Source organism: Varanus komodoensis, unplaced genomic scaffold, assembly GCF_004798865.1.
Source record: "Varanus komodoensis strain SLA01 unplaced genomic scaffold, ASM479886v1 scaffold78, whole genome shotgun sequence".
In the NCBI taxonomy this organism is placed as follows: domain Eukaryota; kingdom Metazoa; phylum Chordata; class Lepidosauria; order Squamata; family Varanidae; genus Varanus; species Varanus komodoensis.
The window spans coordinates 2,536,270-2,545,641 of record NW_025336455.1 but is presented as its reverse complement, the minus strand read 5'-3'; the positions used below and the strand labels follow the sequence as shown (position 1 = coordinate 2,545,641).

General features: G+C 69.3%; 1 protein-coding gene across 1 annotated transcript in view; it reads right to left on the bottom strand.

The window, feature by feature from the left end:
- Positions 1-396: 396 nt before the first annotated feature.
- The window catches only part of PARP10 (poly(ADP-ribose) polymerase family member 10), a 23,593-nt gene continuing 14,617 nt past the window's right edge, over positions 397-9,372 (bottom strand). The window contains exons 2-10 of the mRNA XM_044453305.1: positions 6,425-6,670; positions 5,688-5,924; positions 4,417-5,267; positions 3,780-3,992; positions 3,481-3,601; positions 2,368-3,300; positions 2,143-2,279; positions 1,535-1,712; positions 397-1,040 (exon numbers count right to left, since the gene is read on the bottom strand). Of these exons, the coding sequence (XP_044309240.1) occupies positions 739-1,040; positions 1,535-1,712; positions 2,143-2,279; positions 2,368-3,300; positions 3,481-3,601; positions 3,780-3,992; positions 4,417-5,267; positions 5,688-5,924; positions 6,425-6,605 (3,153 nt within the window). The 5' untranslated portion in view covers positions 6,606-6,670 and the 3' untranslated portion in view covers positions 397-738. The remainder of the gene's footprint in view (positions 1,041-1,534; positions 1,713-2,142; positions 2,280-2,367; positions 3,301-3,480; positions 3,602-3,779; positions 3,993-4,416; positions 5,268-5,687; positions 5,925-6,424; positions 6,671-9,372) is intronic.

Below are 9,372 nucleotides of genomic sequence, written 5' to 3'. Positions count from 1 at the left end.
TGACACCTACTCCTATGCCCCAAGTGCAAGACCTTGCACTTATCCACACTGAACGCCATCCTGTTGTCTCCTGCCCACTTCCACGGTCTGTCCAGATCCTTTTGGAGCTGGAGTACCTGCTCCTCAGTTGTGGCCACTGCGCCCGTTTTAGTATCACCTGCGAATCTGACCAGCAGACTGGTCACTCCCATGCAAGATCCGGCAAACCGCTGCTTGTGGGGAGGGCAGGGGACCACAGAAGCAGCCGGGGGCAAGTCAGCCGTGTAGCCCCACCCTGAGGAAATTCAGGCAGCAGCTCTGCAAAGGCCCTACCCGCCTGCTCTGGCACGGCCTGAAGTCCCGGTCCAGCCCCAAGGGCGGCTGTCCCCCCTGCACAGAGAGGCCCCACGCGAGACGAGCTGTGTGGCTTTTTATTGAGTGCAACAACTTCAAACAGAGCCCAAGTGGCTGACAGCAGCAGACTGCGCCCCCCGTGCCACTGTGCCGCCCCCCAAGAGCGGGCCACTTAGGCAGCCCGTCTGCGGCCCCCGAGGGACCCGTTCCCTTCGCACGGCCCCACGGCGAGCCACAGCCAAGCCGGCCGGCTGCACGGCCAGGGGCCTGCCCCACTGCCAGCCGGGAGCACCTTTCTCACCCCACAGCCGGAAGGACACTGGTGCCCAGAGAGCCATCGGGGCAGCTCCGGAAGAAGCGGGCAGGCCCCATGGGGGCAGACGCGCCCAGTCCTCTGCAGCCCCCTCACTGCGGCTGGGACCAGCGGCAGGTGAGCAGGTACTGGGGATACGCCTGGGTGTCGTTGAAGATGACGAAGATGGAGGGGTGGTCCGGGTTGTCCACGGTGCTGTCGTACCGCCGCGGCGCGGTGTCCCCGTCACGAAGCGGCGGCGCCCGCATGCCCGGGCTGCCCCTCGTGTAGTCCCCCACCAGCGTCCGGGCGACGAAGACAAACTTGCTGCCATCGCTGCTGCAGGGGGAATACTGTTCGTGCACCGACAGGAAGGACCTCGTGGCAAAATAGACGCCGCAGCCGTAGCGCGTGGCTGGCGGCAGGGGGAAAGCGGGGAAGAGCCGTCAGTGCCGGCCGGGCGCCGGGTGGCCCTCGCGCCCCGCCGTGAGTGTCCCCGCGGCTGCCCACAGAGGCCATCGCGGCGCTCCTGCAGGCCACCCGGCCACCCCTTTTCCGAGCCGCCGGGTCTTTCTTGAGGCTTTGAGCCTCCTCCGGTGGTGGGAAGCTGCCGCAAGCCTCCGCCCCCCCATCCGTTGTGTCTCCGGCACTCCCCAGGGACGCAAAATCGGGCAGGCACCGGAAACGGGCTGCCCAAGTGGCCGCTGGGCCCTCCGACCCCAGCGCTGCGCGGGGGGACACGGGCCTGCCCCCCTGCACACGGGCCCTCCGGAGCAGCGCCACGGCTGCCAGCCGGGCTCCCCAGTGCGGCCGAGGGCCCGCGCGAGGCGTGCCGGAGCGCAGAGCCCCGCCACCGAGGGCCGGGGCCCAGGCCCTGCCCGCGCGGGGAATCGCGGGAGGCCGGCTCACCGTTCCTGCCGCAGAAGCTGCGGTTGAAGCCGTGCTGGCAGATCTCGCGGCTGGCCTGCTCGGTGGTGCCGTGGTAAAGGACACGCTCCACCTGCTGCTGCTGCCGGCAGGCCTGCTCCATGGCCGCCTTCTTCAAGCAGTACTGCTGGTAGAGGAGTGGGTGCAGCAGCTTCTCCACCTGCCGGGGGCACAAGTGCACCGGCTCAGCCCTTGGCCGGCCCTCGCCGGCCCGATGCGCTGCGCCAGCCCTGGGGCCGAGGGTCCCCAGCTTGAGGCAGCCACCACAGGGCGGCGGAATCGAGGGCTGCTGCTGTGAGACCCACGGCTGCCCCAGACGGACACTTCTGGTGCGGGCGGCTGTGTGGAAGCCCCCAGAGCGGCTCGGGCACGCAGCCAGCCCCGAAGGGACAGGGAGGGGAGGGGCGGCCCAGCAGAACGGCCCGGCCCGGCCCGGCCCGGCCCCAGCAGCAGGCAGACCACAGGACGGGCCCATGCCCCCTCCCCACCACATCGGGGACTCTGGTCTGGGGCTGGCCAGGGAAAGCCCCCCGCTGCTGCCGGGGCGGCCCACTCCTGGAGCGTCTGGGCCCCCGTCCCGCCCGCCGCACCTTGACAACGCTGATCTTGCTGCGGAGCAGCTCCAACGTGGCGCAGAAGTCGCGGACGGTCTCCTGGAACTCCGCCGAGTCCTCGGTCAGCAGCACCAGCTTCGCCTCCTCGCTCAGGGCTGGCGGGTCAGCAGGGGCTGCAAGGCGGCCACTGCCCATGAGGGGGGTCCCGGAGGAGCCCCCGCCCCACCTCCTGCCCCCCAGGGGGCCGGGCCGAGGGCCTACCTGGGGGGGCGGCAGGGGGGGCCTTGGCGCGGCTGATGGGCAGGGCCCGGGCGTTGGCGAGGTCGCGCTCCTCCATGCGCTCAAGGTCAAAGTGGAAGAGCTGCTCGCCGAAGACGACGTCCAGGTGGCGGTGCCCGCGGCGCCATGCCCACTCCAGGAGGGCGCTGGCCTGCGCGGAGTACGGGGTGGGGGAGTCCCGCCCCGCGGCCTCCCAGCGGACCCAGGAGGGGCCCTCGCCGCCTTGGGGGGCGGGGGCGGCCTCGGCCGGCAGGACGCGGGCCAGCAGCAGCGCCAGGTCTCTGGTGGCAGCCATGGGGTAGTCCAGGAAGCCGCACGCGGTGGCTGCCGCTCCGGCCCGCAGGATGCGCACGGCGTGCTTGCGCTCCAGGTGGGCCAGGTAGCCCTGGCAGGGGGCAGGCAGTGTGCTCAGGGCCTCGTGGCGCACGGTCTCTTCCTGCAGCTGTGCCGACAGCGCCTGCTCCAGCTCCCGGGCCAGGGCCGCCGTGCCGTCCTCCGCACTCATGCAGAGCACCACCTGAGCGACATGGGCTGCCTCCGGAGAGGCGCCCGGGGGGGGCGTGCCCAGACCGGGCGGCTGCTCCCAGCTCCAGGAGCCCAGGGAGAGCTCTATGGCCCTCTGCAGCTCCGCCTCCTCCTGCCAGGCGCTGTCCATGGACTGCTGGATGGCCAGCAGCAGCTGGGCCGCCTCCTCCTCCGACGCGCTGGCCCCGGGGCCGGCGAGGGGCAGGAGCCCCCCCTCCAAGGAGCCCGCAGCCGCCTCCTCGCTGGCCAGAGCACCCTCGGCCTCGGCTTGTTCGGGAGCCAGATGGAAGGTGTCTTCCTCCATGGCGGCCGGCTCTTCGGGACCCAGCGGGGCTCCATCGGTGGCCATGCCAGGAGGCTGGAGGGCGGCCAGCAGGCCCCTGATCACCTCTGCAGGGAAGAGCACGCCACTGAGGAGACTGCGGCCGGCCCACGAGGGGCGGCTGCCCAGCCCACGCTCTGTGGCTTCCGGGCCCGGCTGCAGCGGCGGCGGCAGGCGGGGAGGGCCAGGGGGACCTGCTTGCTGTCCCAGTCACCCCTTCCTGCCTCCGCAGGCAGCGGACACCTTACCCATGTTTGCTGTGCTTCCTCCGTCGGCCCCACCACCAGAGCCGCACGGCTGCCCCAGCCCAGGCAGAGAATCCCGTTGGCAGTTCAGGAAGAGCGGATCCTGAGACCTTTCCAGCGGGTGCTGCGGGCCGAGAGGGGGTGTCGGAGAGGGCAGCACACTCGGGACGTGCCTCTCCTGCCCCCGGGGAGCCCAGTGCCCCATCCCTGCCCCCTCCCCACACCCGCCCCATCCCTGTCCCCCCACCTCGCCCGTGCCCAGGCAGCCCCTTCCCCATGGGGGCAGAGAGCGGGACTCGCACCTGGGCCTCCGGCGGGCGCCAGTCGACTCGCTCCAGCCCAACGACACCGCGGAAGCGCTTCTCCAGCTTGCGCACCAGGGCCTGGCCGCGCTCGTCCCGCAGGAAGCGCCTGACGCCCGGCAGCTCCAGCGCCACCGTCTCGGTGCGCAGGGCGCAGAGGAGGCTCTGCAGCAGCTCCGCCGCCGCCTGGCAGGCCCGGGCTTCGCCGCTCAGCTGCGGGGGGGGGGGCAAGCCGGGGTCAGCGGGACGCGTCTCGGGGCTCCACGGCCAGCTCTGGCAGGCCCGCAAGCCGGGGCCCAGGTTGGGATAGGGATAGTGTTGGGGTGCTGAGCCCGCCGGTGGGGCCGCAACCCCCGCAGGAAACGGGAGGCCCGGGCTTGGCGCCAGCGGGGCAGAAGGGCCGGTGGCGGGGGCAGCCCAACAGTGCCGCTTGGGCACGGCGAGCGCGCTTCCTGGCCGAGCCTCCCGGCGAGGGACGGGGCGACGATGCAGTCGGAGGAAGGGCGGACCTGGACAGAAAGGGGTCCCAGCTGGCAGGTGAGGGACACCGGGCGGGTGTGCCAAGAGGCAGGGCCGGCCGAGGAGCGCGGTGGGCAGGCGGTGGGGAAGGGCACGCACGGAGCCTTGCCCGCCTCACCCGGAAGCCAGTGATGTCCGCTCCTTCCAGGGGCAGCAGGGAGACATCGGCGATGCCGGCCAGCACCTCGTGGCGGTACAGCTGCAGGAAGCGGAGGGCGCTGGCCTCCATGGGCACCACGACCTCCTCCGGCATGCAGTCCTGCAGGAAGGCCTCCAGCCGCACCATGTTCTCGTGCTCCAGCCCAAGCAGGGTGAGGCCCTCCAGCTCCTGCCCGTCCTCCGCCAGGCGCACCTGGCAGCACGGCAGCTCCGCCTGCAGCCGGGCCCAGCGGGGTGAGACCAGGGCGGGCAGCTGCCGCTCTGACAGAGGCAGGGCGAGCGGGCACAGGAACGTGTCCAGGAGAGCCGCGGCCCGGTGGGCGGCCGAGGGCTGCAGGGCAGCCACCAGCACCTCGTCTGCGGCAGGGACGTAGCAGGCGGCCACCCCCTCTGTGGCCAGCAGCTCCGCCAGCCGCCCCTGGACCTCCTCCTGCTGCAGGAAGGCCAGGGCCCAGGAGGAGAGGGGCTTGTGCTCCTGGACCACCCCCTGCAAGGCGGCCAGGACGTGCTCCTGCAGCTCCTGCCGGCGAGCCGCTTCTCCGCTCGAGAGGCGCAGGCCGGTTCCTTCCCGCTGCACCGTGCATCCCGGCACGGCAGCAGCCAGCTCCTGCAGGACCAGCTCCGACTGCAGCAGCCGCTGTGTGGTCGCCGGCAGGGCGGGGATGCAGATCGGGGAGTCCGCCCCGTCCTCCGCAGGGGTGTTTCCTCCAGCCTCGACCTCCTCTGCAGGCTCCAGGAAGTCATAGTAAGGGGAGACGGCCAGGGGTCCGTCCAGAAGCTGGTGGGGCCTCTGCAGCACCTGCTCCACCGCTGCAGAGAGGCGGGAGAAGTGGGGACGGGGCTGGCGTGGCTCCGAGCCTCTCCCCGCGGCCCCCTTGCCCCGGCTGACTCAGCTTGGCCAGTCCAGAGGCAGCAGGTGGCCCCCAGCAAGCGAGCGGGCAGGGCAGGGCAGGGCAGGACAGGGCAGGGCAGGCAGGGCAGGGCAGCTGCAGCAGGGAGGGCCCTCGAAGCGTCTGCAGGCGCCCGAGCGCCGGCTTCTCCGACCTGCTCCTGCCCCGAGGTTGCACAACCCCGGATGCAAAGCGGCGCTCTGGGAGGGACGGGCTCCGGCTGCCTCGCCGGCCCGCCGAAGCTGCCCAGCAGGTCCGCGGGAGGCCGCCCAGGCAAAACGCTCCTCAGCAGAGAGGACCAGGTGCCACCGTGCCCGCGGGGCCGAGCGCCAGCCCTTACCTGCGCTGTCTTCGAAGGTGACCACAGCTGTCGTGCCCCCGGAGAGCAGCCGGACGGCCCGCACTCGGCCCCCGCCCCCGCGCCGGCTCTCGAAGTAGAGCTCCAGCAGGTCCTGGCTCAGCTGCCCGCCGGCGCCGCCCTGGACCAGCACACTGTCCGTCTGCTCCACCCAGTCGAGCTCGACGCTGGCCCCGTCCAGTGCCCGGTGCTGCACCTGCTCCGCCACGGCCGCGAACTCTGCCAGAGAGGCGGGAGATCAGCCCGCGGCCCCCGGGGCCTCCAAGGGACTCGCAGCCCACCCCCAGCCTGCAGCGGCCGCCAGCAGAAGAGCAGTGCGCTTGGGAAGCAAGCGAGGCTTTGCGTTTGGAAAGCAACGGACCCAGCAGGGTGAAAAGGAAAAGAGATGCGTTCCGACAGGAATAAACACAGAAACAGAGGCTGTGCACAGCAGTGTTCAGCACGCTTTTCCTCCCGGGAGCCCCAAACGATCGATTGCGGTGCCCTCCTGGGCCTGATTCGCCCAGCGCTGCCTCTGCGGTCCAGCCTGAGCCCGGGCGCGGAAGGCTGTGGGGCCCCGGGCAGTGGCGGTGCCGAAGAGCCCGGGGGGGGGGGGCAGAAGCACCCGGGGCCCCCAGAGGGAGTCTCCACACGCAGCGGCCCAGGCAAGAGGGGTTCTGAGGCACGCGCCCTGCGGGACGCCCCGTCAGCGCCCAGAGAAGGCAGCCGCCCCCACGTACCTGCCTCGCTGAGCGGCCGCCGCAGCTGCACCAGGGCGAGATCCCGCGCGCGGCCTCGGAGGACGGAGAAGCTGCCGGCCTCGGCGCCCAGCACGTGCTCCATGTAGCTCTCCAGCAGGGCCGAGCTGGTCTGCGGAGCCACTCCCCGGAGGAGCGCCCTGCTGCAGTCCCGGGGGGCCATGGGCCGGACCAGCAGGGGGGCGCCTTGCAGGACGTGGCTGGCTCTCGACAGGACGCTCTGTGCATCTGGGTGGGGGAGGGAGGAGACCGGGGTGCCCCTGAAAGACGCCCGCAGGCAGGGCCAAGCCCAGCGCTCCACCCCACCTCCGCGCTGGCCTCGTCGCGGGGGCTGGGGGCCCAGCACATCACGCCTCCCCTGCCACAGGCCCCCTTCCAGCCAGCTGGGCTTGTCTCTCTCCCAAACGCAAACATGCAGCCCTTCGGGATGCGAGGAAGGCCGCAAGAGCGGAACGAAAGCAGGCAGACCTCACCGGCTGGAGGAAGCCGAGCCTCACGGGGCTCCTTCCCAAGAGCCACCGCGGAAGGTGGCCGGGCATCCAGCGAGCGGACGCCCGGCAAGAGCAGCCCGGAGGGCTCCTGCACCCACCCTCTCTTGGGGGGCCACAGCATCACCCCAGAAGCAGCCCGCTGTCGCGACCGGTCATCTCCCCCTGGCAGCAGGTGGCGCCACACCAGCCCTTCGCTACTGAGCGGCCAGCGCTGCCAGCGCACCCGCACTCTGAGCACGCTGCGTGGGCTACCTAAAGCTCCCCTTCTGCACCCGTCCCTGTGCCCGCCCCGAGGGAGGGCGCTGCCGAGTGGCACGCTGGCACTCCTCCCCTGCACGCGCCCCCACCGGGCTTCGCCAGGCCGATGCCCGCGGGCCCCGCTGGAGGAAGTGGCCTCCCAGCACACCGCCCTGGGCTGGCGCCTCCACGCTTTGCGGCCCGGGAGAGCCGGCACCGAGGCTGCCGTGTCCTCGCTCTTCCCGCAGCCGCCCCTGCCTGGCCCCAAGACTGCGCGGCTCATCCCGAGGTGGGCCGTGGGACAAGCCGCCTCCCCGCGGCTCACAGGACGGGCCCGGGGGGCCGCCAGCTGCTCCAGGCGGGGCTGGTGCTGAGGCCGAACCAGCATCCCGCCCCAGAGGCTGGCAACTCCTGAGAGCGCCCAGCACTGGGGCGGTGGAGAAAGGGCCTCTGCCTGGTCCATTAGGAGAAGCACCCGGTGTGGGGCCAGGAGGGCTGCCTTCCCCCATGGCCTCGGTCTGCGGGGGCCCCCCCTCAGCACTGCTGCCCGGGGGACGCACGAGACCCTCGCCTGCCCCCCGCTGCCCATCCGCCAGCAGGAGGACCCGCTCCACGCCTTTGGCAGGGAAGCCGCCTTTGCCAAGTGAGGCTTCTGTTTGTTTTGCTGCTGCCTTTCCTTTTCTGTTTTGGTTTTATTGGGATTTGTTTCCAGTCGCTCAAGGACACATTTCCTGGATGAAAACAAGGTGTGGATAAAAGGAGGCCTTCCGGAGAGCCAGCTCGAACCCAGCTTCGTTGAGGTGGGCTCTCCTCCGGACGGAGAGGTCAAGAGGCAGCCGGGCCCCACAGGGCGCCGGCTGGGGTTCCACTCGCGGGCAGGCCTGGCAGTGGCCACGGCGTAGTGGGCAGTGGGGATGTTGCCAAGCTCACCCTCTCCAGAAGCCCCGGCTGAAGTCATGAGGTGCTGGATCAGGCGCGAGGGAGCTCCCCTTGCCCTGCCCTACAGCAGCTGGCCAGCGGCCCCGACGGTGGAGCCCACGGGTGGGGAAGAGGCAGCCCACCACGCGGGTCCCACGCCGGCGGCACTCGGCCGCCTCACTCGGCCCAAAAGGCCTCACCCCACCCCAGGTCCCCTTCGACGGCCATTCAGCCGGCCCCCTGCCCAAGGTTTAGGAAGCGGCTGATTTCGCTTTGCTGGATCGCTTGGGAACACTACCAAGAAGTTGCTTGCCCAGTCTCCTGAAAAAATAGAGGGCGGTTTATGATAAGCCCACGTGCCGAATTATTCTTAAGAATGATTAAGAATTTAAGTGAAAGTAATCTTTCTAGTATACTGAAGTTGCACGAGGACACAAACAGGTTCACAATGCATTCTGGGCAACCAGCATAAAAAGGAAGGACGAGGATGACCTGGACAGTTTCCACGAGAGAATTAAAAGTTCAGTTCATGCCTCATCGTCTTTCAGCCATGAACAGGCGTGCGGTCGTGTCACTCCAGGTCAAAAGAATATCCAGAGGTTAAGATTAGGGGTTCAGGAGAGGAGGAGAAACTGCCCCCCAGGCTCCTTTCCACACAGCATGCAAAATGCCGCACCAGAATTACTAATTTTATTTCTATGCCACCCAACAGTCAAAGCTCTCGGGGCACATTGCTCAGCCCCAGCTGCCCTTTTGCCCTAAGCTTCCCGCCCGTGCCCCCCCATTCCTCACAGGGCAGTTGCTCCAGCCTCCTTATCATGCAGTACCACCTGGAGATCTTTTCCAGGTGTGCAGCATCTTAGAAACACAGAAACAGAGCAAGTCAGAAGGGATCTCCTGGGCCATCTAGTCTGACCCCTGGCTGGGGTGGATGGCACCCAAAAGGGAGGTCTTGGAGGCGCACGCCTTGATACCACTAGTTAGCAAAGTGGGAAGGTGAAGGACAACGCCACCGTGGACTGAAAAGAGGTAGTAAGAGGGGTTAGGCTCAAAAGGAGAGCCAGTGCGGTGCAGTGGTGAAGAGCACGGGACTGGGACTCGGAGGATCCGGGTTCGAGTCCCCGCTCAGCCATGGAGCCAGCTGGGTGACTTTGGGCCAGGCACAGGCTCTCAGCCCAACCTGCCTCACAGGGTTGTTGTTGTGGGGAGAAGATGGAGGAGGATGTAAGCTGCCTTGAGCCCTTTGTAGGAAACAGGCAGGATATAAATCGAAAAATAAATAAA